Consider the following 26638-nt stretch of genomic DNA (forward strand, 5'->3'; position numbering starts at 1 on the left):
TAACCTGGAAAATGGTGGTGCCCTCATTCATCCTGGAATCTTTCCCCTTCTGGGCAAATATGGCTTCTCCAAGTTTGTCATTCTTGAGGGACAATGGATCAGATTCATAAAACAAATTGTATGTGCTTCTCAGTATCCATTCTCCCTGACCATGCCTCTCCTATTTGCTGCTTGCTGAATCCGTCAAGTGAATGAATCATGAAGCTAGCACATGGAGGAAAAAAAAAACTTCTGGTGATCCTCATTTTTTTTAAATAAATCATTTCCTTTTCAGGGGTCTTATGGAAAAACCTCACCATCTCTAGCAGAGAGATCTTATTGAGTCTGTGCCCTTTCATCCTCATGAATAAAGATACATCCACCAGTCACCATCTACTGGTCAGTAAGTGACTAATTTCCATTCAATTACCTTTCATTGACTGTGCTTTTGGTCAAGTATCATGCAGTTAGAGATCCCAAGTCTGCCGTTTCCTGAACCGTAAGTGATGTCTTCACAGGATGTTGTTCTCTAAGATGGCACTATCTAGGTGATTCTGCCCAGTCTGGGGCAGAATGATCAAAAATTACAGTTCATATTTCTATATTTTAAGTGATACATATTTGAGCTGTCCTCACAATATACCTGTGGGGAAGAGTATATAAGTTTTACTGATCTCAAATGGCAGTTGAAGAGTCCACCATCACAAGAAATGTAAGCGTTGGTACCTGAACTCAGGTCTCCTGGCTCCAGATATAGCGGTCTTTCTATTTTTAGAGGGCTGCTCCTAGTTCAACCCTTTTCTTCACGGATGAGAAAATTGCTAGCCAGAGCATAAATAGCATAACCTGCTATTAGATAGCTTGTGAATAGTAATCTATAGGCTCAAACCAAAGTTTCCTGGTTGCAACTATACCATTGTCACCATGGTGTTGGAAATGAGAGGACATGACTTCTAGTATCACAGATTATAAAGTCTCTGAGGGGAGGGTGGGTGGAAGGGTCACAATGATCATTTAATCTAATCCCCTTATTCTAGAGAGGCGAAAACTAAAGCCCACAGAACAGAGTTAGAATTTTAATCTGATTCTCAGGGCATCTGCTTCAGGATTCTGTTCAATACTTCCTCACTGGAAAAGCCATCCTTTTTCCTGGAACTCCATGTTTTTCAGAACCAAACTGACTCTTAGTTAGTTTACCAGTCAAACATTTATTAAATGTCTGCTGTGTATTAGACATTGTGCTACATGATGGGGATACAAAGGAAGGTAAAGGACAGTTCCTCCTTTAAGAGCTCACATTTGGGGCCAGATAGGTGGTGCAGTGAATAGAGCATCGACCCTGGAGTAAGGAGTACCTGAGTTCAAATGTGACCTCAAACACTTAGTAATTGCCTAGCTGTGTGACCTTGGGCAAGTCACTTAACCTTGTTGCCTTAAATTAAAAAAAAAAGAGTTCACAGTTGAATGAAGAAGAGTTCAGCACTCTATACAAACAAGCTACACAATGGACAAAATGGAGGTAAGAAACAAAGGGAAGGCAGTAGACTTAAGGGGAATAGACAAAGTCTTCTTGTTGAAGGTATGATTTGAATTGGGCAGTGACAGAAGCCAGGGAAGTGGGAAGCAATGGTTGAACCTGTGTAGATATAAGATGTTTCAAAACTTGTAGATGGTTCACTCAGGTGAAACCCTTTGTGAGGACCAGAGAAGGTTCACAGTTACTGGGGGCAGGTTTACCCTGCCAATCCCTGAACTTCCCAATGATCTGCCCTGACTAGAATGGGAAGGGGCCATGAGCTCAACCACAACAGATAAAAATCATTGTTCCTATTTCCAGAACATGTGAGGCTAAGGATAAAATGTGTTTCCCTTATCTTTTTAAAAAAATATTTATTTAAGGCAATAAGGCAAAGTGACTTGCCCAAAGTCACACAGCTAGGCAATTATTAAATGTCTGAGGCCCTATTTGAACTCAGGTCCTCCTGACTCCACGGCCAGTGCTCTATCCACTTACTGTACCACCTAGCTGCCCTAAAATGTGTTTCATCACAGCATGTTGAGACAGGAATAGAAGGTTCTACTATTCTCATTTCCTCATAGAAATGAGGAAAGTGAGGCACAGAGTGATCAGTCTACATGACTGAAGGTCATTCAATCATTCTTCAACTCAGATCTTACAGCCTTAGGACCAGTGTTCTCTTCATTTCTCCAGAAGTGGGCTTGACCTTGGAGAAAAGACACTTCACAAAGGGAATTATTTAGTTTCCTCTATTTATATTTTAAGGGGTCTCAAGATTGAGAAATTATTTATTATTATTAACCTGCATATATGTTACTTAAATGGAAAGGGTAAAAAAGGAACAATGGCTAGAGAGAAAGGGGTCTGATAAGGAAGTTAAGCACTAAGATTTGTTTTCCAGTATGGGGTGACTCTCAAACTTAGTTCATATGAGAATATTTGTAAGATGTCAGCCTCAGTCTTCCCATCTGCTTAAAAGAGGTTCAATAACATTTACATTACCTGAGAAGGCTTTTTATAAGAATGAATAAAATCTTATGCAGAATTAAAGTATCATATATCCTATATGATCATTTAGGACAATGGAATAACTCAGAGGATAGAACAATGGGCCTGGAGTTAGGAAGATCAGAGTTCAAAACTGGACTTAGACATTTACTAGCTTTGTGATCATTGACAAGTCATTTAACCCCTATTTGTCTCAGTTCCCCAATTGTAAAGTGGGGACACCCTGGAGAAGGAAATGGTAAAACACAGTATCTTTGCACTGAAACCCAAGGGAACCTGAAAAGTTGGACATAACTGAACAACCGAACAACCACAGAAGACCAATAAACCATATATAATAATAAAGTTGCATATGGATGATGCAAAGGGTAGAACACCAAGTTTGGAGTCAAGTTACTAGTCTTATGACCCTGGACAAATCACTTAACTCTTTGCCTCTGTTTCCTCATCTGGAAAATTGAGTTGGAGAAGGAAATGACAAACCAGTCCATTATCTCTGCCAAGAAAACCCATTATGGAATCACAGAGTCAGATATGATCGAAAGGACTTGGAAGGGACCTTAGAAACAATTATAGATGTTTTACAGATATTGTGAACCAAGGAGGCTAAGGGTCCTGCCCAGCATCACATAACCATGTACAAATAGGACTGGAAACTGGATCTTTCTGATTCCACATTGAATGTCCTATCCACTGTGTAACCATGTTGCCTTCAAACTGTGCCAATATGAAAAAAAAATAAATAATTTGTAAAATGTCATAGAGTCCCAAAGTGAGCCCATGGACATTTATTAAGGGAAAATGAAGTCCCAAGAATCAAAAACAAAGTTCATAAGGGAATAAAGGACTGAAGAAGTAGAAATTACCTAAAATGGAGGCTGTAGGAGGAACTAAGCAAAGGAAAGGGCTGCAGAGAGGGAGGGATTTTCCGAGATGAGATGCGGAGATTTAGCATTAGATGGTTCAAACATGTAATCTTGCCTATAAGAAGAAATGTAAAAACCCGCCAAATCCACCTGAATACTCTATATGTATTCATTTGTGTCCTTAGGAGATGAAGATAGAGAAGGAAGACTATGGATGGAAGAAATAGCACAGCTGTGACCTATTTCATTCTGGTTGGACTCTCAGAGCACCCAAGGGCTCAGATCATTTTCTTCTGCATGATCCTGGTTTCCTATCTTGTCATATTACTTGGAAACAGCCTCATTCTCTTTTTGATCCACTATGATTCCAGACTCCACACCCCCATGTACTTCTTTCTCAGTAACCTATCCTTCCTGGATATCTGCTACACTTCATCAATAGCACCCCAGATGATCATCAACTGCTTAGCAAGAATCCCCACCATTTCCCTGGGGGAATGCCTGGCCCAGATGTGCATTAGCCTTTATTTGGGAGTTGTGGAATGTCTCCTGCTGGCCGTCATGGCCTATGACAGGTGTGTGGCCATTGGTGACCCACTGCGTTACTCAGTGAGGATGAGTTGCCAGCTCTGTACTTTGCTGGCAGTGTGTACCTGGGTCTCAGCCTTTCTGGTCACGGTGGTCCCAACTTTGGCCATACCTCTAGAATTCTGTGGCTACCATATCATCAACCACTTCTTCTGTGAGATTCTTGCTATGAACAAGATTGCCTGCAATGACCTGTGGTTAATGAAATTGTTGATGGTGGTCACCAGCTCCTTGACTCTGTTGGTACCTTTTGCCTTCATCCTTGTCTCCTATGGCCGCATTCTTGGGGCTGTGTTGAAGATTCATTCAGCTGAGGGCAGAAAGAAGGCCTTCTCTACCTGTAGTTCCCATCTCACTGTGGTCGTCGTCTTCTATGGAACAGCCATTGCCATGTACCTGATCCCCCAGGACAAGACTAGTGGGGAGGTGGACAAGTTTGCCTCCCTCTTATATGGCATCATGGCTCCCATGCTCAATCCTCTCATCTACAGTCTTCGGAACAAGGATGTGAAGGGGGCCTTACAGAAACTCTGGGGGGAGAAGAATGTCCCCTAGGAAGATAACCTTTGCTATCTTTTCTCCTGTCTGAGGCAATGTAGCTAGCTATTGATCAGACAGGACCTTTTAAAATAGAATGCTTATTTTAGTGGATCAAGGATTGTCCTAAAGTCAGAAGGACCCAAGTTAGGTTAATCTCTCTGATACCTGCTATGGTGACTGTGTGACCCTGGACAAGTCACTTAACCCCTGTGTATTCTAGGTGTTACTCTGAGACTTGAGTCACAGAGAAGGTACATGTCTGTAGCAGGTTTCCTCCCTGGGAATTTCAGTATTGGTTTACATTTTCTTTTAAATCCATTCTTACTCTATAATTCTATTTTTCTTTGTTGTAAATATCTCCCCAAACCTCTGTTTCATCATCAGTGAGACAGAGATTCTGAAAACACAGAGATTTATAAGGTTTTTCCCTGTGATGAATCCCTTCAGCAATCTAAGTGATACCTGGTTCCTTCAGAAAATAATGGTCTTTGGATGTTTTTGAGGTTTTTTTTTTATTTTCTTTCTTTTTTTTTTTGGTGGAGGCAATTAAGGTTATGACTTGCCCAATCTCACAGTGTAAGTGTCTGAAGCTAGTTTTGAACTCAAGTTTTCCTGACTTCAAGGTTGGTTCTCTATCCACTGTAGGACCTAACTGTCCCAGGGAATCATGTTTTAAAATGCATGGCATTAAAATAAATAGGATTAAAAAGAAAAGCACTTAAGAAAAACATTATCAAAATAATTTCTAAATAAAACTATGCTCACAGACTGCAGGTGAAGCATTCAGGAACTAATTGAGCTTTCAGGCCCCTCAAACCCTTAACCTCTACCCATACTTGAACTGTTACTATATCTGCTCTTCCTCTCATGATATACCGGCCTGAAGATTTCCCAGATCAATGATGAATTTTACACATGTGATCACCAGTGGAGATCCTAACAAGGAGGGCGAGAATTTAAGGGGGGAACATGGATGCTCAATAAACACTTTCTGCTTGGTATGTTGAACCTCCTCCATGTGAGGGGGAGGAAACCTTTTCATGATTAAGACCCAATCTTATGACATGAATAAGAAAAAGAAACTTAGTTTTTGTGGTAAATCAAAATTAATTGAAGTCTAATTGATTAGTTTTCATTTCCCCTTCCAATTTATGGCTCAAAAATTGCCTTTGTCCCACCAATCCCTAGAGAGTGGTGAATGGGGGTGGGGGGAGATGTTCTCATTTGATATTGATTGTTTGGTTGTTGTCCTTCAATCCTGAAGAGGACCAAAATGGCTTCACTATGTTAGAGACAAGTTTCAATGTGTCTGACTGTGTTTGACCAGACCAATATGGGCTCATAAGGCTCCACCACAGATCAGCCACAAATAAGCTATGTGAACATTTGGGGTGGATTCTCTAAATCTGACTGTACAAAGGAATCAAGATTTGGAGAGCTGATGAGAGTTCTCCAGGATCCAACAGCTAGTCAGCCTTGGAACCGGCAGCCAGACCAAGTTTCCAGACTGAGGCTTAGCCACTTTAGGCACGCTGTCTCTTCTTAGATAAGCATTGGATTATTTAGGAGAGATCTCCCATTCTCAGGCCACACAAAACAACCTGTGGAATAAACAAGACAATAAGAAGACATCCATCAAGGAGCAAAATTCAAAGTCCTTCACCAGAGTGTGGGAGTGGAGGTAGAGATGTCATTATTCTGCAAAGAAAAGCTAGTTCATCCTGACTTGATCTTAGAAGTAGTGATTCTTTCAAAGACATGGGTTGAACTGATAGTTTAAGAGGTTCCCCTCAACTCTGAAGTTCTGTGATTCTCTATGATCTCTCAGCAAAAACAATTAGTTAAATTTGTATTTCAAAAAATAAAATATGAAGGCACATTTTTTAACAAACCACAACCGAATTAAATAAAACACAAATAAAATGTTTTTGATGTCTCCCTTTATATTCTTGCCTCAAAATTTCTCCATCTTTGTCTCCATTTTCCTTCTTTTCATATAGTTGCATGCTGTGGATACTTTGTAGTTCAATTTATTTTGATTTATATTACATCACATATGCTTCCATAGGCTCTCCCACAAAGACTTGAGATACAATTACTATATCTTAAAGGGTAATATGGGATTATAGGAAGATGGTGGCAATTGTAGGACATAGAACATCCCAAATCACCCCTAAACACTAGAGTTCAGGGTTAAAAATGTACCACTTTTTAAATTAAAAGAACCTGCTGTAAATTCCTTTATTAAATAGAAATCTGAACAAAATAACAGCTGCTGAGAACCTGAAAATAACCAAGTCTCAGTTCAAGGAAGGGGCAGCCCCAAGAAGACTTCTACAATGGGGAAAAAGTTCCTCATCAAAACCTCAGGGCAGAGTGCTCCTAGAGGTTTTGTCACAGCTGAAACAAGACCTTTAGTAGAACCCAGAGAGCCCCATTCCTATCCAGGATCCATAGAGTATGAGCCTGAGTCAGGACTGGAGCAAAAATAGACAGTTTTGGGGGGGACAGGGAGGGTGTAGTATTAGCCCTCAAACCCAGGACTTGGAAGATCCTGCCCAAAACAACCAGCAAGAGAGTCATGGAGTTTGACTCAAAAAAATTCCCCAATGAAGAGATGAGGTTCCTCATGGAGAAAACCAAAGAAAGTACTAAATACTATGGTTCTCAAAGAAGACCCAAGAGAATAGCCCTGCAATAAATCCAAGTAAATTACAAAAGAAAAAAAAATGTCCTGGCCATGAGGATTACTAAAGTAACCAGAAGAAATGAAATATGAAATACAAACTGGAATAATTCAGGGGGAAAGGTTAGAAAGGAGGAATGATACCTTAGAATGGATGATAGAAAAACTTATGCAAGAACTAATTATCTTTAAAATTGGGAATTTTCCAAAGAGGGGAAAAATTAATTTTGATAACTAGAAATATTAAAACTATGAAGGTAACATTGATACATCTATTGAATTTAATAAACATTTCCTCAGATCTTTGTGACTTAATGGGTGTCTGTGATCGTATTAGTTAAGTGAAGGAAAATAGAATTGTTGTTGGCTATGTTGGTTAATTCTGTAAAGATGAGAGTTATGATTAATTAACCCATCATGTATTAATGATTCTATTACTTGTGACATTCATAAGAGATATTTATACTGCATCACTTAGGTCTCTTAGAAGGTAGGAGATTAGCATATTTAGAGATCAGTATATTTAGTTAAGCAAATAATCCAGAGAAATTGAGGAACTTATTCAGATGAGATAATAGAATATTTGAGAATAAATGGTCTCTCTAACTTGGGAGCAAGATAGACTCTGTTTGCCCAAGGAGAGATCTCTGAGAATGTCTACAGTTTTTTGGAGTGCAGGCTCTGGAATCCAAATAACGTCGAGGGGAAGCTTCTCTCATGTGTTTGGCTTTGGGGGGGTGTTCTGATTTTATTCATAGAAGTTCTTGTATTTCTTCATATTTGCCTCTCTCTAACCCTTCTTTTTCTCAAGTTTTCTTCCTCAGTCTCCTGAGCATCTCAGGATCAGGGATCTGTCAGCCAATCCAGAGTTGTATTTCTATCTGCCTATGCAGTGCTTAATGTTACTGTGAGGTCTTTCAGGGATAGGGATAGGATTCACAGATCACAGAAGTTCCAAGTTGAACAACATATGAGATATCATCCAGTTTATACACCACTTTAAAAATGAAAAAAACTGACATGTGAAATGAGTTGCTTATGTTCATGTGGACAATCCTGAGATTAAAGTCCCCTTCTCTAGTTCTCATGTCCCACACACTTTCCAGGATAGTTTCCTGAAAAGTTTCCATATACTTCTTCACTTCCTCCCATGCTTACATTCCTTCTTCATATTCCTACCACTAGTTATAGGACAAGGCAGTAGATATGATTCCTTTTATCTCTTTCCGCAATTAGAAGAGGTTAATTAGCAATCTGCCGGGGAAAAAAATATCCCAAGGAGGATCCTGAAGGTTTTCTGGAAGTAGAGGCCACATCAATGGAACTAAGCATTGGTGTAATAGCTGTTCTTTCCTCAGGACTTCACTATTTGATGTTAGCGAGGTAAGAGGAGAAGACATAGTCCTCACTTTCCCGGTAGAGATAGCAGTACATGAACAACTTTATCTGTTGAACAGAGGAAGAGATTGTTTTAGACTGAAATGGTTGAAGTTGGCTTCATGAACTAAATGAGATTTAAGCTTGACCTTGAAGAAAGGGTAGGATAAAATCTGGCCTCAGACACTTAATAATGACCTAGCTGTGTGGCCTTGGGCAAGCCACTTAACCCTATATAGCCTTACAAAAACCTAAAATAAAAAGAATGGCTAGGATAGCCCCACTGCCCATTTCTCCTTGACAAGGTCTGAGAGCAAGTACAACAACCAGATTTCAAGTCTGGAATTGAAAATTATCTAGGGAACTCTATATGAGTCTCACTTTGAGGTCAGGGCTTTTTGAAGGGAATATTGCCCACCAAAACAGGTGTATGACTTAATGGCTACTGAGTTTGAATCAGTTAACTCAATTGAGTTTGAATCCTGTTGTTACCAATTATTTAAGAAGACCTGAATTTGAATCTTGTATCACTTACCAGTTGTTTAAGAAGAACTGAGTTTGAACCCTGTGTTAGGCACTTCCCTGAGTAAGTTACTTAAGCATCACCTTCCTCTTACCCTGCCCTGTCCTAGTGTAGGTTCCTCTTTCCCTCCCATCTCAACCACTGAAATAGCCTACAGGTGGTTTTCCCTATCATCTACGAACCACTCCAGTCCATCCTCCACTCAGTTGCTAATATGGCCTTTCTAAAGTATAGGTCTAAACCTTTCACTCTTCCCTACTCAATGATCTCCAGTGGCCCCCTATCACCTTTGGGTCAGATATAAAATTATCTTGCATTTGAAGCCCTTCACAACTTGCTCTCCTGGCTAAGCCTTTTTTCTCCTTTACCCTCCCTTCTGCTCTAAGCACATCCTGGATTCAACCAAACTGGTTTCCCTTCCTGTTCTTAGAACAAGAAGCTCCAACTTGTGACTCTGAATGTTTTTTTTAACTATCCCTCATTCCTGGAATATTCTCCTTCTCTACCCTCTGGATTTGAATTCCAGTTAAAAGCTCATCTTCTGCAAGAAGAATTTCCTGCTGAGTCTTAATTTGATGCTTTGCCTTTATTATTTTCTCTAATTTATTCTATATCTAGTTTGTACAGAATTGTATGTTTTCTCCCCATTGGGCTGTTAGCTCCTTGAGGGCAAGAATGATCTGCCTTTTTTTTAAAACCTCAGTGCTAAGCACAGTATCAGACATATCCTGAGGTTCTTAATGTTTCGGAACCTTTCTTAGCCTCAGTTTCTTCACCTGTAAAATGGTCTTGATAATGTCATGTACCTTACCAGGTTGTTTTGAGGAGCAAATGAGCTGACATCTGTAAAATAATTCACAAATTTTAGAGCACAATAACATGTAAACTATTAAATAGTAGCAGAGAGTACCTGCTTCTATTATCTTTTACTTGTGCTTCAAAATGGACCCGGGAGGTACAGATATCTCTGGAAGCTTCAGACAAGGTCCTGCTGTCCTCATCACTGTTCAGACGACACTTGGAATATTGCGCTTGGTTCCTAATGCCACACTCTTGGGAGCATAAAGACAGATTATTTACACAAAGGAGGGCTGCCAAAAATGGCATCACTGCAGGATCCTGCATCATAGACATACTTTTGTGTGTCTCTTCTGGTATCCTGATTCAAGACAAGGAGGCCCCAAAAGATGCATTTCACGTCTGGATCTTGAACCCTCTGGAATAGTCTGGGGTTAAGCTTTCAAGTCCATGAGACAGACATCTAGTAGGGCATCTATGAGACTGTGGATCTCTAAGACTGACCCACTTTGTCACCTATTTGAGAGTTCCAAAGACCAATCTCGATAGCCCTAGTCATCTATGAAAAGCAGTATTTATCTTAAGGTTTAATAATGCTTTCTGTTTCACCAATTAGAATATAAATAAGGGACTAGACTTTTGGTTGTAATGTAATGTTTTGTTCTGTTTTCAAAGAAGACCATGACATCAGGGAGGTGATGCCATAACAAGCATGTGAATTGGATTTGAGTGAAGGGGAGTTGTGCTAAGTCATCAGTCTCACTTTCTCCTCCAGAGCCATCTGGGTCTGATGACCAGGTATGAGTCAGAATGACTGGAGATAGCCCTGGATGTGAAGCAGTCAGGGTTAAGTGACTTATCCAAGGTCACACAACTAATATCTGATGCTGAATTTGAACTCAGGGCCTTCTGACTTCAGAGCCAATGCCCTATCCACTGCCATTTTAGCTGCCTTTTGACAACTTTTGATTGTATTAGTATGGTGAACCTCTAAGTGAAACCTCTCCTTTTATCAATGCCTTTTGGTACCTTCTCTGCAATTTATCATCTTAAAGACTATTCTGGAAGAATGGACAGATAAATGATTTACCAGGAAGAAGTCAGTACACATAATAGAGGCTATTTGAACCCAGGTCTTGGTAGTTTCAAGGACAGACTTCTATCCCCTAAGACAGGGGTAGGATACCTTTTGTCTATCAAGGGCCTTTTGGATAATTATACTATCTTCTGAGTCTATATTAATTCACCTCTAAAAAGCTCCTAGATTTATTGAATTTTGAGTTCAACCTGCACTTGCCATGGCAATGCCAGACCAATAAGATCTGTTGGCCTAAGGTTCCTAACTCTAAAGATAAAGTTCCTTTTCTTTTAAAGGGTTGTGTTTATTTGTTTTTTTTTAATTTAAGGCAATGGGATTAAGTGACTTGCCCAAGGCCACACAGCTAGGCAATTATTAAGTGTCTGAGGTGGGAGTGGAACCTGAGTCCTCCTGACTCCAGGGCCAGTACTCTATCTACTATGCCATCTAACTGTCCCTGTTTATTTGTTTTTGTCTTAGCCAGCCTCTGTCCTTCAAGCTCCATAAAACAGAAGTAACAATTTCTTCTTAGGGGATTTTCTTCTCTCCAAATAGTTTTTTCAAGGCTTCCTTCACATCTTTGTTCCGAAGACTATAGATGAGGGGATTGAGCATAGGTGTCACAACACCATATAAGAGAGAGGCAATCTTATCCTGCTCTTTGCTAGTCTTGTCCTGGGGCATCATGTACATGGCAATGGCTGTTCCATAGAATATGATGACCACAGTGAGGTGGGAACTACAAGTGGAGAAGGCCTTCTTTCTACCTTCAGTTGAACGAATCTTCAACACAGCCCCAAGGATGCGCCCATAGGAGGCAAGGATGAAGGCAAAGGGTGCCAGCAGAGTCAGGCTACTGGTGGCCATCATTAGCAATTCACTCAACTGTATATCACTGCAAGCAAGCTTAATGAGAGCTAAGACCTCACAGAAGAAGTGGTTGATGATGTTACTACATATTTCCAGTGGTGTGAGCAGGGTTGGGATGACTGAGAGGAGAAAGGCTAAGACCCAGGATACTCCTGCCAGCTGGATACAGAACTGGTTGTTCATCCTTACTGTATAGCGCAAAGGGTCACTAATTGCTATGCAACGGTCATAGGCCATGACAGCCAACAAGAGGCATTCTACAACACCCAAGTAGAGAAGGATACACATCTGGGCCATGCACTGGCCAACTGAGATGGCAGGCATTCTGACTAGACAATTGATGATCATCTGAGGGATGCTAGATGAGGTGAAACAGATATCTAGAAATGATAGGTTGCTTAGGAAGAAATACATGGGAGTGTGGAGTCTGGAATCATACTGGACCAAGAAGAGAATGAGGCTGTTTCCAAGCAAAATGATAAGATAGGACACCAGGAGCAGACAGAAGAAGATGACTTGGGCTCTGGGATGCTCTGAAAGCCCAACCAAAATGAAATAGGTCACATCTGTGTTATTTCTTTCACCCATCTCCTTCCTTTACTATCTTTATTACCTAAATAGCAGTAGGAAGAAAACATATTAGATCACAAAAATGGACTTTATAAACATTTTGTATTTTCTTATGTCTAAGTTTGCATGGGGTATCAGATCTATTTAGTATAAAATTTCTGATTTTATGAGATCTTTCACACCTTTGGGAAGCAATGTCCTAAAGTTTCTCTGACCAGAATATATCATCTCCTTTTGACCCACTTCTCAGGATTTAATCAAGTATTCTTCAACTCCATTAGGAGAAACTTTGTATTGTGAAGATAGAATGGCCAAGTATTCATAGTTACTTCTATACTTGATGAGTTCTTTATGTAAAAATAAGGGAGGCAACATTTTGTAGCAAAGAGGTCATCAGTTATGGTGTAAGATTGTTCAATTTCAAATCCTACCTCTGATGCTTCAATAAATTAATCCATCAGCATTTATTAAGTAATAACTGAATGCAATGAATTCTAGGTGCTGGAGATTAAAGATAAAAAATGATATAATGCCCAGCACCAAAAGTCTTCAATTCTCTTAGGAGAGACAAAAAGGAAATCTAACTGTTTGTTCTTGGGCTATCAATTGACCAAAATAGGTCTCAGTTTCCTTATGTGGAAAATGAGGGGGTTGTACTAGATGGCCCCAGAAGTTCCTTTGGATTCTAAATCAATGATTCTATATTATGGTGGGGACAAGAAATGATAACAACTGGAAGAAGAGTCACACCTTTCTACATGTCTCTTTACAATGGCAATGGCTATAGTGATATCTTGGAATCAGGGCATGAAGTCAGGCCAGGAAGTCAGGAGCCCTTGGATTGTTCCAGTTCCAGTTCTTTTAGTAAATTATGGTGTGGTCTCATGCAAAGTCCCTCATATTTCTGAATTCAGATTGGACTAGATGACACTTTTTGGCTCTGTTACCCTCTGTTATAGAATCATAAAGAACTGGACATAATTGAAATAATTGAACACCCCCACCTTCTGATATATATGATCATCAGGTCCTGTTGTTTCCATCTTCATAACCTCTTTCCTGTATTCCCCTTTTTCTCCTCTAACAAGTCCCACACCCCCACCCCAGACCCTCAATATCTCACACTAGACTTGCAATATGCCTTTGTTTGGTACGCTTTGCCTTCAGGCTCTATTCATTCTAGTCCATTTTTCACTTAGCTACCATTTTGATATTCCTAGAAGTTATGTCTGACTATATCCCCACCCTATATAATAAACTGCAGAGGCTTCCTAGTACTCTTAGGTTTCTATACAAAATCCTCTATTTGGCTTTCAGAGCCCTTTATAATGCAAAATCATCCCTCATTTCTAGTCTTATGCTGAAATTCCTTCCACATACTTTGCAGTCCTTTGACTTTGTCCACTTTGCTGTTCTTTCCATATGATTCTCCATCTTCCTATCCTGCCTTTTTATTGGCCATACCTCATTTCTGGAATGCTCTCCTTCCTCACCCCCATTTTCTGGGTTCTGTGACTTCCTTCATATCTCAACTACCATCTCAATTTCTGCAACAAATTTGCTGGTGCTCCTTAATCTCGGTCTAACCTTATTTTATCCTGGCTTTGTTTTCAACACAATTTATTTCCCTAGTCTATGAGTATGATGGGAGCAGAAATTATAGGTTTTTTCCCCTTTATTGACTTTCTTTTTTTCTCAAGAACTTAATATAGAGTCTAGCATTGAGAGAGGTGGTATTTAACTGACTGATTGGCATCTATAATCAATTTCATGTTTACCAAGTGACTATCAGGGAGACATTTCAAACATTATTATTCCCATTATGTAGATGATGAAACTGAGGTGGACATTCATATGAAACAAGGTAGTATTTGGAAACCATTCTTAAATGCACATTCATCTTATCATGGATCTACCTATAGCATGGTGCGTTTAGTTATTTTATATGCTCTGGATCCCTTTGTCAGTCTGACACCAATGGGCTGCTAATGCCTTTCCTCAGTTAATTATTTTCTATTTATCCTACATGGAGCTCATTTTAAAATATTTGTTTCTATGTTGTCTTCTCTAATAGACTGCAAACTCTGCCTCTTTTTATATCTCTAGTGCTTAGCATATAGTAGATGATTTATAAATATTTATTGATTGGTTGGCAGTGCAATAAATAGAGCTGTCGCCATGGGGTCAGGAAGACTTGTTCAAACACAGACCAGAAGAATTGCTTAAATTTTTTTTTAACTAAACGTTTTTTCACCTCAGGTTCCTCAACTATGGAACAAGGATCATATTAGCACTTACTTCTCAGGATTTTTGCAATGAAAAAATAAGATAATGTTTCCTGGTACTCAGTAGGCACTACATAGACATTTGTTTCCTTCCCCTTGCCTTCTCAGAGTGTTAAGATTAAAGAAGAAATCCATTAAATTTAAATATCCCGAGTATAATTTAAAAGAAGTTTGCAGACTCCAGCTGAAGAGTGGTTGATGTAGCCATTATCCCAGTTTCACATTTTCTGACCCTTAGGTTCCTCTGTGAAATGATGAGAATAATACCTTCATTGCTATTGTCACATAGATATGTGGTGAAACTCAAATAAGACCCAGAGCATGAAACACTATAGAAATGTGAACATTAATTTGAGGACAGAGGACAGAGTTGATCAAGGCCCTTCAGACTCAAAGTTTAGGGGAAGGTTCTTAGCAAGGAAATTGTTCAAAAGGAACTCTAAATTCCACCTCTGTTTCCCATGATATTTTTTTTCTTTTTTTTTAATTTTAGTTTTTTAGGTTTTTGCAAGGTAAATGGGGTTAAGTGGCTTGCCCAAGGCCACACAGCTAGGTAATTATTAAGTGTCTGAGACTGGATTTGAACCCAGGTACTCCTGACTCCAAGTCCAGTGCTTTATCCACTATGCCACCTAGCTGCCCCTCCCCATGATATTTTCTATGGATTGCATGGTATTAATCCTTTCTAGCTCTGTGTGCCTTCTGTATGGTTTGAAATATCTTGATGACATATGGGCAGTGCCATTGAGATGATATTGCTCAAGGGAAGGGTAGTTGTTAGAGGTATATGAAATTCAGAACATTCACTCATGTTTTCAGTGAGGAAGAGGGAACATTTATGGTCTATAAGACATGATAATTGGGTTCTACTCTCAGATCTCTGTAAACTCATTCTATAATGTCAGCTAAATAACTGTCATCCTGGACCTTGACTTCCTTAAGTGAAATATGAGCAGGTTGGATTAGATGCCCAATGACTTCTCTCTATCAGGGTCAGGGGGGGTCTTATAATCTGAAATCCCGTGACATCAAACTAGACTAGAACCTAGGTTCTCTAATTTCAAAGCCGGGGGCTTGAAAGCTGTGTTGTGAAAAGAAGCTTTTGGCAGCAGTGGAGTCTGATCTACATTTAATCTCAATGGCATCAATCTGGTATCTCTTAGACAACTTGAAATATAAAGAGTCTTCCATGGTCAACCTCTAAGATCTTATCCAAATCTAGCTCTCTATGAAGTAGAAAGAGCACTGTATTTAGGGACTAAAAGATCTCCTCTTCTCATGGATGCTTCAGGGAAGTGAAGGCTTCGGAGTCTAGCAGAATGCTTGCCTAAAGGTACAGGCATGGAAAAGAAATGGAATTGAAATTGTCACTTACTGGGTCGCAGATTGGACCTTGGTGGATGGATCTTCATCCATGAGGACGAAAAAGCATCATCTCGATTGAATTTCCCTGTCTAGAAGCCATCACTCAGACCACGGAGCCTTTTTAGATAGATGAGTACGTGATAGATTGATATTAGATGATAAATAGATCAATGGCTATTAGGATTGTTTACTGAGTTCTCAGCAGCTGCCAGACATTGCACCAAGTACTGGACTACAAATACAAACCAAATTAAAAAACTCCTCAGCAATCTTTCATGTTAAAGGATGACAAAAAGGAGCTGAAAATTGAAAGAGGGAAGGAAAATTGTTCCCATAAAGACAAAGTAGAAAAGTAGATCAGTGAATCAATAGACTAGATTAGAAGTGAGGGATAGAAGTGAGCGTAGTTGGTGTGAGCATCTCCTTAAGGGAAGGGTTGAAGCTGGACCTTGCCATCCTGAGGAACAAGTTTTCAGAATGCCAGCAAAAGAAAGCCACTGTGGCAGAGGTAGAGAAGCAGTCTGGGGAGACCCCTGAAAGCTAATCAATTAAATTGAAAAGATGAAGAAACTTTGATTTTTTAAATCTTAATCTAATCTAATAAAATCTAATTGTAAAAGATCAGAAACTTTGGCCTGAATGGACCCCATGTTTTCAGATGTATTTCCAAGTATAAGGAAAGGGATGACCAAGCAGCTTGAGCCCTAATTAGTCTAGACAATGGTTTTTTAATCTAATTCATTGTATACTGAATCTCTTCTCCCTCATCTCTCTTGTTGGGAAGTATTTGCAGAAAAATGTAGTTTATCTAAGAGAGGAAGGATATTAGGTTGGATGGGAATTTCATAGATGAAGAAGGGGAGGGATGATATGCTAGGCAGATCACTGGTATAGACTCTTGGACTCTTTCCCAACAGATGATATCACCTGATCACATATTAAAGGGAGATAGGGCTAGGTCTTGGAAAAAAAAAACCCTTTTAAAAATCATCTTGTTCATCATTTTAAAGAGAGGAAACAGATCCAAATAGGTTAATTAACTTCCTCAAGGCCACATTGGTAAATGAAATATATGGACTTCAAATCCACACCCACTGATTATGAACTGAAGCCATTGTCCAGAATTCAATAGCCCCCCCATAATTTATAGAATAATAAGATTAAAATGCAAAAGATTTTCAAAAGGCAAGACTTATTTCATTTTGCCATTCTATGGAATGTACAACCTAGTTTCCTTTATTTAACAGTTTTATTGAACACAATTGGAAGGAGTCAAATTTAAGGAGTCAAATTGCAAACTCCCATTGGCTCCAGGATGGGTCTTTCTTACAACACTTTGGATATTTTTTCCAACCAGCATCTTTTCAAAAATCTTTGATGCTGTTGAGCTCATTCCCTTATGAGGGAGTGCTCTGCAACTTTGAGAAACCAACTTTAAAAGTTTGTTTTTATATTGAACCAATGATTGCTTTTTTTCTAACTTAGAGAGTCAAATGATCAGCCTAAGAAAATGAGAAGGGAGTTTTCCATACTATAACTTGCTCATTTTACAAATTAAGAAGTCAAGGAAGAGATACCAGGTGACTTACCCCAAATCATTTAACTAGTTGCTTTAGCAAAGACTCAGGTCTTTTGACTCCAAGCACATTTTTTCTACCATTATAATAGCTTCTCACTTTCCCGTTTGTAGAAACCCAGAACACACCTCATTCTTCTTCTGTTTAATAGCCCTTCGGGTATTTGAAGACTGGGATCACATTTCCCTCAGTCTTCTCTTCTCCACCTTCATAATCTCCAAATCTTTTGACCAATCTAAATGATCCCTGGTTGAAGGTTCCTTCATGTTTGCTATACTCCTTTGGGTAGGCTATAGCTTTTCCATTTCCCTCTTATCATTGTGATAATTATATATTCCAAAGATTTATCTAATGGGTTAACTATGAAGTTGCTTATTTGAATCAACTGGGCAATTAATTTCTTAGGACAAAAGAACACATTCAAATTAATTTGGACTAAGCTTTCCAATCAGTTCATTCAATACAGTCTTTTCATCAAATCTCGATTTCATTGATATCACCTCCTCAGACAGTTAAGATAGATCTGGCAATTGTAGATCCCTGCAGAAAAAGACAACAAAAGGAGACCCTTTTGGCCATAGACTGATCATTAACTCTTTGACAGTGTTATTTGGTTTCTTGAGTGCTGGACTCAGTCAGTAAAATGTATTCTGATCTTGCTTCTGATTCATACTAGTCATGTTCCTAGGAAAATCATTAGCTTCTGGGAAGCTGTTTTCTCTTTGCTAAAGTAGTGACAATACTATCTCTAATACCTGCCTCATAGGGTTGTTGTAGGAAAAATCAATGAAATCATTCATATGGCCAGAGTATAGTTTCCAATTGACCACTGTCTTGCTTCTTGGCCACACTCTTGGCCTCTTATTCTCTTTATTAGGAGAGGTTAGAAGAAAATATTCTATGAAATCCATACTAGAAGTAAATTAATTCATAAAATACAGCATTTATTTTCTAGCTACTTTGATTTTCTGATCTTCTCAGTTTTAAAAAGCCTCTTAGCTGGAATATACTTTCTCACCTCTATTTCTGTCTGCCCCTGTGATCCTGGGTATGTCATTTGGCTTAACTTGTACTGTTTCCTCATGTGGAAAGTGAGAGTTTGCCTCAATAGTCTCTGAAGTCTTTCTAAATTTCTCTGTTCTCAGCACCCTCCTCTTTTCCCACCTTGGTTCAAACCTATTTTCTCCATCACTTGAAACTCTAGTGTTCTAGAATCTGCATTATAATAGTTTATGTTTTAAAGTCCCTTCTACTTTGGTGATTTATTCTTTTATAGGGGAGACTGTCTTCAGGAATGTCTGGTTCACAGCCTATTTCATAACTTCCTCTCATATATATGAAATATATACATGTATATGAAATATATACATATATATGAAATATATACATATATATGTATATATATGATACTGCACCCCCACCTCATTCTCCCTTCAGGATTCTCTCTTCTACTCTTTCTGAGGTGTACTCCACTGCACCCTTGAAAATCGAAGGAAAGAAGAGGGATACTGGAAGCTGGTCTTGCTTTCTTGTCTTTTTCCTCCCTTCCAGGTGTGTAGCTCCAGTCCTGTCCAGGCCCCATGACCACACATACTTAGGAAAGGAAGTCTTCTCCAAGGATGTCCAACTCATCTCTCAGTTTCCTTATTAGAGATTCAGGATCATTTTAAGAATCACTGGGACCATCTGTGGAATCAAGGAAGTTTCTCAAGTTCTACCTCTAGACACATTTCCAAGGCCAGACATCTCCTTTTCTCTTTCCTTTTCTCTTCTCTCTGCTGCCTACAAAAACACAGGATTATCTTTGTCATGAAGTACAGGTTTTGGGACAAAGTGACAAAGTTAGAGAATAATCAGGGAAGGAGATAAAATTGGCTTCTCGTCTCTTCCTCATTGCCTCTGAGGGCTGAAGGAGGGACCTCAGAGGGACTAAATGCTCATTAAAACTAAAATTCTGAGAGTGCCTTGGGAATCAGGAATAAACTTTCTGACTCATTTAGATTCTTGAGTAAAAAAAATAGTGAAGATGTAATAGTTGGATTAACTCAGAAAACATGTGATTAAGATGCCAGGACGACTTGGAAGAAAGACCACATTAAGTAAGAACATGGCAGTCAATCAATAAATCATGAAATATTTAGCACACTCTTACTCTGTTCTGTGTTGCACAGCTATACTGTGCTGCATTGGGGTTGCAAATGAAGGGAAAAGAAAATCCCTGCTCTCAAGAAGCTTATGGTCTAATGGGAAAGACAGCAAGCACCAACTGGGTATGTATGACTCCCCTTCTTAAGAATATTGGGGAAGACCTTCTTGATGGAAGGCAGTCAAATGGTACAATGCTTAGGGTGCTAGGTCTGAAGTCAGAAAGACCTAAGTTCAAATCCGTTGTATTTGCACACCTTAAAATGCTACGTAAATGCTAGATATTATGTTGTTGCTGATCTTATCATACTAGGAAATAAGAATTATTTGCTACAGAAGTTTCAGAACTACCTGCTTTGCAAAATGATCCCTGATGATCCTTTGTTTTTCCTTGTCCCTGGACACAGATTTGCATCTTATTTGCATTTTAATGTATCATACATAATATGCATAAGTATTTTATACATCTAAATCTATAGATATTGGAGCAGCTAGTTAGGTGGCACAGTGGATAGAGCACCGGCCCTGGAATCAGGAGGACCTGCCTCAGACACTTAATCATTACCTAGCTGTGTGGCCTTGGGCAAGCCACTTTACCCCATTTGCCTTGAAAAAAACCTAAAAATCTCTCTCTCTCTCTCTCTCTCTCTCTCTCTCTCTATTCTATCATCTCTATATCATCATCTCTATCTCTATCATCTCTATCTCTATCTCTATCTCTATCTCTATCTCTATCTCTATCTCTATCTCTATCTCTATCTCTATCTCTATCTCTATCATCTATCTCTATCTCTCTGTATCTCTATCTCTGTTTCATCTCTGTCTCAATCTATCATCTCTCTCTCTCTATATATATAGATATTTATAAATACACAAACATATAAACATATATACAAATATAAACAAATAAATGCACAAACATATAAACACATATATGTATTTGTTCTAGAAAAGAAGAACATCTGGGAAGCATCAGTAGTCATGATGTTATAATGTCTATCATTGAGATGAACCCCCAAATCCTCTGAACTCATTCAAAACAAGGGATCCAGGGACTGGGTGGGAAAGAAACCAGATGAGGGGAAGGGGCAGACAGGGAGGATAGGAAGAAAGAGGAGACAAGAAAATAGAAAGGAAGAATAAATAGGTAAGTGGTGGAAAAAATTAGAAAGTAAGAGTTTGAGAAAGATTGGGGAAGAAAACAGAAATTTGGCAAGATATGACAATGTATCTATTAAAGGCAGATAATTAATAGGACTCAGCAACTCAGCTTCCCTTTCTTGCCTCAGGTAGAGGAAGAGAAGTGAACTGATAGAGAAAGAAAGTGAGGAAGAAGCTGAATAAATTGACAAGGCTTTGTGGCAATGATGACTTGTGATCCTGTTTCTCTTTGGCTAAGATGGTTATAGAATTGTAAACTTGAAATTTCCTTTTCCTCCCCTTCAAAGATGCATTGGGAAGATTTGACTATGAGAGGAGAAGACAGGGAGTAGCCAGAGGAAGACAAAATAGCATCAGCTAAGACTGTAAGCAAGTTATGAAGAACTGGGAATGGACAGTGCAGAGCAATTTATGCTCATGTACCTGACCAGGTAAGTCAGAAAGTGAGTAAATGAGCATATCAGAAGAGGGGAAATGAAATGATGAGAGAGAGTTAGAGTTCAAACTTGTCCCTGGAGGAGAGAGTGAATTTGAATCCTTACTTTCCTTGGTTAAATGAAAATGTATGCCTGGATATTTCAAGTCTCTCCTTTTTCCCTTCTTATATTTCTACTTCACTTAACCTGGGAAATGAAAAATTTCTATTTTTTGCAACACTTCTTGACTTTGAGTGAAACCATTAAAAGACAAGTCTGGAAATCTCAAGGGACTCCTCTAAATACACGTGATAATCTTCCCTACATTTTTCTGGGAAAGTATATGGTGACAGAAATACAGAGCAGAATTTGTAGCTGGCTCAAACTCTATGAACTGGAAGGGGAAAGCCTTTTCATTGTCTAAGAAGTATCATTTGTCCACATGCAGGACCTGTCCATACATATATTTGTTCATTTGTCTGAAAGATTCTTTCCTTCTCTAAGAATCTGAACACAAGTCCAGATTTTATTTTGAATAATGGGTTTGTGAGTTTGCTTTGTGACCTCATAGAGCATCTTGGTTACTAGAAAGTTCACATCTTTAATTCATTTGGAAAGGGTAATTGAGAATTCCAATTTTTCAGACATTGTGTTGGATAGAATATTTATCAATCTCTTATTTCTGTGTTTCACAGCTATACTGTGCTGCATTGGGGTTGCAAATGAAGGGAAAAGAAAATCCCTGCTCTCAGGAAGCTTATAGTCCAATGGGAAAGACAACAAGCAACAGCTGTGTATATATGACTGTCCCCTTCTTAGGAATATTGGGGAAGACTTTGTTGACAGAAGGCCATCAAATAATACAATGCTGGGAAGCAGTTGTTAATGGCTAAGGAAAGATAATAGGCTTGTTGAATGGCACAATCAAGACCCCAAATACTGACAGCTGTTTCAAATAAAATTAAATGGAATATAATAATATAAAGGTGAAGGCTTACACTTGGACTGTAAAATTCACTTCATAAGAAAAGAGACATAAAGAGTCCTGTAGTTAGTATTCTTAGACAACAGTTAATATGAAGAAAATAGTGTGTTTGTGGAGAGCTTCAAATAACCTCGTATAAGTGAGGTGGTGGTGTACCCAAGAGATGGCCAAAAGAAGGTGAGAGTACTGATGAGTTTGTCATATGAATATCAATGAGAGTGACTGGAGATGGGTATCCTGTGGAAGGAAAGACTGGGAGGGAATTTGTTAACCATCTTCATCTACATGATAGACTCTTAAGTGGCTGAATACTTACACTTGGCCTGCTTGGTCAAAGAAAAGGAACTAGGAACATTAAAAGGAAATTTCGGAATTTAGGTTTAATGCATTTTAAAAAGCACCCTAATTTGTGTTAAGTAAGAGTGGAATGGACTACTTCCATATACTTGGCATTCTAGGTTTCTTTTTTATATTTTGTTATATTATATTTTATAAATTTTATTTTTAATTTATTTCTATTCCATTAATTTATATTTAATTTATTTTCATTTAATTTATTTCCATCACATAGTATGATAAAAAAGATGGATAATCTCTTATTGGAGATTTTATCTTTAAAATTGTGCTTTATTGATTCATTTATAATTCATGGATGTGTTAGGGAACCTCTTTTTCCAGATGAGCACATGTGAACAGGTCTTTTCCAGTGGACATTTCAACTCAAAGCTATCTGATTCCTGTATCTTACAATTTGTCATTCTCTTTACCAACACAAGCAGAAACTCTCAAGTCCTACATGCTAAAGTGGAGAAAAACCTTAGAAACAGCTTACTCAATCCCTCCCATTTTGTCAGTGAGAAAACAGAAATTTATAGACAAGAAAGGATTTGCTTGGGACCACCCAACTAATTGGAGGCTGGGAAACCCCAAATCTGTACTCATAGAGCTAATTTTTCCAGAGCTGGAACCTAAACCTATTCTTCCAACCCAAGTCCAGTGGTCTTTCTACTGTCACAGAGTTGTTTCTGAGTTCTTTTCTACCCCTCTCTTACTCTGGTTCTCTCTTATTATTTTGGTTTGCAATTCATGATTGAGGTGATACATAGAGTTTTATACTAAAAGAGATTAAAAATGAAGCTGCAAACAAGAAGTGTGCATCAAACAGGGGCGGATAATCAAGGGTTTTTGGAAGGAGTAGTTGTATCTAGTTTTTATTTCTTTTTTTTTGTAATAAAGGAAAATCTTATTATATGACATATCTTGGCCTATTCCCCCCCTCTCCTTTTTCTTTCTCCCATTACATTTCCCTTTTTTCTATTGACTCCATTTTTAGACCATATTTTATCTTTGAATTCCACTTTCTCCTGTGCTTCAAACTATAAAAGCTCCTTCTACCTGCTCTATGAACTGAGAAGGTATTATCAGTGTCATTTTTCTATGCAGGAATACATGCAGTAAATCCTCATTAAGTCCCTCCTATTTCCCCCCTCTCCTCCAATCTCCATGCTTCACCTGAGTCCTGTATCTGAAGATCAAACCTTCTGTTCAGCTCTGGCTATTTCAAAAGGAACATTTGAAATTCCCCTGGTTCATTGAAAGTCCATCTTTTTCCCTGGAAGAGGACATTCAGCCTTGCTGGGTAGTTCATTCTTGGCTGCATTCTAAGCTCTTTTGCCTTCGGGTATATTGTATTCCAAGCCCTATGAGCTTCCAATGTAGCTGCTGCTAAGTCCTGTGTGATCCTGACTTCAGCTCCATGATATTTGAACTATGTCCTTCTGGCTACTTGTAATATTTTCTCTTTTACTTGGGAGTTCTGGAACTTGGCTATAATATTCCTGGGGGTTGGTTTTTTGGGATCTCTTTCTCAGGGGGATCGGTGGATTCTCTCCATTTCCATTTTGCCCTCTGCTTCTAGAATATCAGGGCAATTTTCCTGTAGTAATTCTTTGAAAATGATGTCAAGGCTCTTTTCCTGATCATGACTTTCAGGTATTCCAATAATTTTTAAATTATCTTTCCTAAGTCTATTTTCCATATTAGTTGTTTTTTCAATGAGATATTTCACATTTTCTTCTAATTTTTCATTTTTTTTGGTTTTGAATTATTGATTCCTGATTTCTGGTAAATTCATCAATCTCCCTGAATTTTATTCTTTGTCTGAAGGATTTGTACTCCTCAGAGAGTTTTCTTATCTCTTTTTCCATCTGGCCAATTTTGCTTTTTAAAGCATTCTTCTCCTCAATAACTTTTTGAACTGTTTTATCCATTTGGCCTAAGCTGTTTTTTAGCATGCTATTTTCTTCAGCATTTTTTTTTTGGATTTCCTTGACTAAGCTGCTGACTTCATTTTCATGTTTTTCCTGCATCTCTCTCCTTTCTCTTCTCAGTTTTTCTTCCAACTCCCTCATTTGATTTTCAAAGTCTTTTTTGAGCTCTGTCATAGCCTGAGCCCAATTTCTGTTTTTCTTGGAGTCTTTAGATGCAGGAGCTTGTGCTTCCTCATCCTCAGACTGAGTATTTTGATCCTTCTTGGGCTCATTTGCAAAATATTTCTCAATGGTCTTCCTCTTGTTTCTTTGCTTGCTCATTTTCCCAGCCTAAGCCTGTTTTTTTTTGGGTGCTTCCTGAGCTTTTGGGACACTCCCACAAGGGTCTCAGTGTGTGAGGCTCTGTCTTCCCTCCTGGTCTGTGAATGACCATAAGCACCCCGCTCTGCCATGGGGCCAAGGTGGGGGGGCCTGTTGTTCTATGGGGAGGCCTAGACTGCCATCAGGATCTGAATGCCGTCAGAGCCCCAGAGTCATGTTCCAGGGGCAGAGGACAGAGCTCAGCAATCTCTCTCTCTTCACTCCCCTCCCTCAGCTCAATGGGCTCATGCCCTGGGGGCTCCTGCTTACCAGCTCAGCCTGCTTCTGTTTTCAGATCTGGGCTGGGGAAAGACCAAGCTGCTTGCTGTGTGCCCTGAGGGCTGGGCTCCACGTGCTTGCTCTGGCAGAGGTCCTCTGTTGTTCCCCCACTTTGTGCCTGGTGCTCCTCGGGGTGCAGCTCAGGAGACTCCCCCGCTGCTGTGAGCCCTGGCTCCCAGTACTCTGGGGTTGCCTCCGGGAGGCTGAAGTTCTTTGGCTCTGGTGGGCCACCCCTCTGGCAGGCAGAGCCTTTCTTCTCTTTTCCAGGTTACCTTGAGTAGGAGAACTGCCTCACTGGGTCTCTTTGTGGGTTCTGTCTCTCGAAAGTTTAGTTAGAGTCCTTAGCTTATGAGTTTTATCAGAGAGCTCCTAAGACTGGATCCCTTCTTGTCACCATCTTGGTTCCACCCCCTATCTAGTTTTTATTTCAATTATATATCAAATTACTCAGAACTTTGCTGGGGGGGGAAGAGTAGAATGGGATGGAAGAAGAGAAAACAATCCCTACTCTTTAGGAGCTTTCAGCTTTATTAGTCATACGACTCACACATATAAAAAGAGATAGCAGCATATGGATAATTTTATTTACATGTTGAGAGAAGGGAGAGATTAGATATGTTGGAGTGGCTGGAGAAATGCCTTCATGGGTCATGGGAGAATTGAGTTGAATCTTGAAAGATGAACTGGAGACTGGCAATTCCAATTTTTTAATGACTCTCTTTAGTGCATCTACAGTGATACTGTGTTTGCCCTTGAAAATTCTAGTCAATTCCTTGGGTATCTCCATATTCCCCTTCCTTTACAGGAGATCTTTATTGAATTGGATCACATTCACCAAATCATCAGAAAATGCCTCATCAATATTAGCCTTTAAGTTCAAAATGGACCCAGAATGGAAGGATATTGTCTAAAGTAGGTAGAGTCTTTCTGTCTTCTGTAGTTTTTCAGACAATATATCCTAAGTATGGTATTCAGTTCTAGTCCCCATTTTTAGGAGACAAATTGATAAATAGAATGGTGAAGGGATTAGATATTATGTCATCTGTGTGCCTCTTTTGATTTGCTAAGGCAAACAAGGGTACTTGAGAAGACAAATTTCATGTCTGAATTTTTCTCCCTTCTAGGATCCTGGGTGCTATGATGGTTTTTGGAATCTCAAGGTAATGGTTTGGGAGTTAGTACATGTGAAGACAAGTCCTTTCTTAGATTGCTAAAACTATATCTCTTATATTGCAGCTGTAAGTGACTTTACCTCCTTTACATTGCAGTGTTTTTGGAAATCCCAGAGGACAACACTGAAGCCTGGAGGCATTTGTGTAAAAATAAAGGCTGCTAAGAAACAACCCTCTCTCTTTTTCAACATTTTATCATATTAGATTTTATCAGTTGTATT

The 26638-nt window shown here is 39.1% G+C and overlaps 2 protein-coding genes across 4 annotated transcripts; one reads left to right on the forward strand and one right to left on the reverse strand.

Moving 5' to 3' along the window:
* The first annotated feature begins 280 nt into the window (after positions 1-280).
* LOC141492295 (olfactory receptor 13H1-like) lies at positions 281-26586 on the forward strand. 3 transcript variants are annotated; one of them, XR_012469854.1, is made up of 3 exons: positions 281-378; positions 21223-21366; positions 26514-26586. XR_012469854.1 is itself a non-coding variant. In XM_074192778.1 (2 exons), the coding sequence occupies exon 2, from the start codon at positions 3583-3585 to the stop codon at positions 4513-4515; it is 933 nt and encodes a 310-aa protein (XP_074048879.1). In that variant the 5' UTR covers positions 281-378; positions 3558-3582. The 3 variants fall into 3 exon arrangements, 1 of the variants encoding a protein (XP_074048879.1); XR_012469853.1 differs by lacking the exon at positions 26514-26586 and adding an exon at positions 22047-22427; XM_074192778.1 differs by lacking the exons at positions 21223-21366; positions 26514-26586 and adding an exon at positions 3558-4515.
* On the reverse strand, positions 11491-12420 carry LOC141492283 (olfactory receptor 13H1-like). Its single transcript, XM_074192776.1, has one exon. It carries the CDS (start codon positions 12418-12420, stop codon positions 11491-11493), a length of 930 nt encoding a protein of 309 aa, XP_074048877.1.
* Positions 26587-26638: the final 52 nt, after the last annotated feature.

Source organism: Macrotis lagotis, chromosome 1 (assembly GCF_037893015.1).
Source record: "Macrotis lagotis isolate mMagLag1 chromosome 1, bilby.v1.9.chrom.fasta, whole genome shotgun sequence".
NCBI classification, from domain to species: domain Eukaryota; kingdom Metazoa; phylum Chordata; class Mammalia; order Peramelemorphia; family Peramelidae; genus Macrotis; species Macrotis lagotis.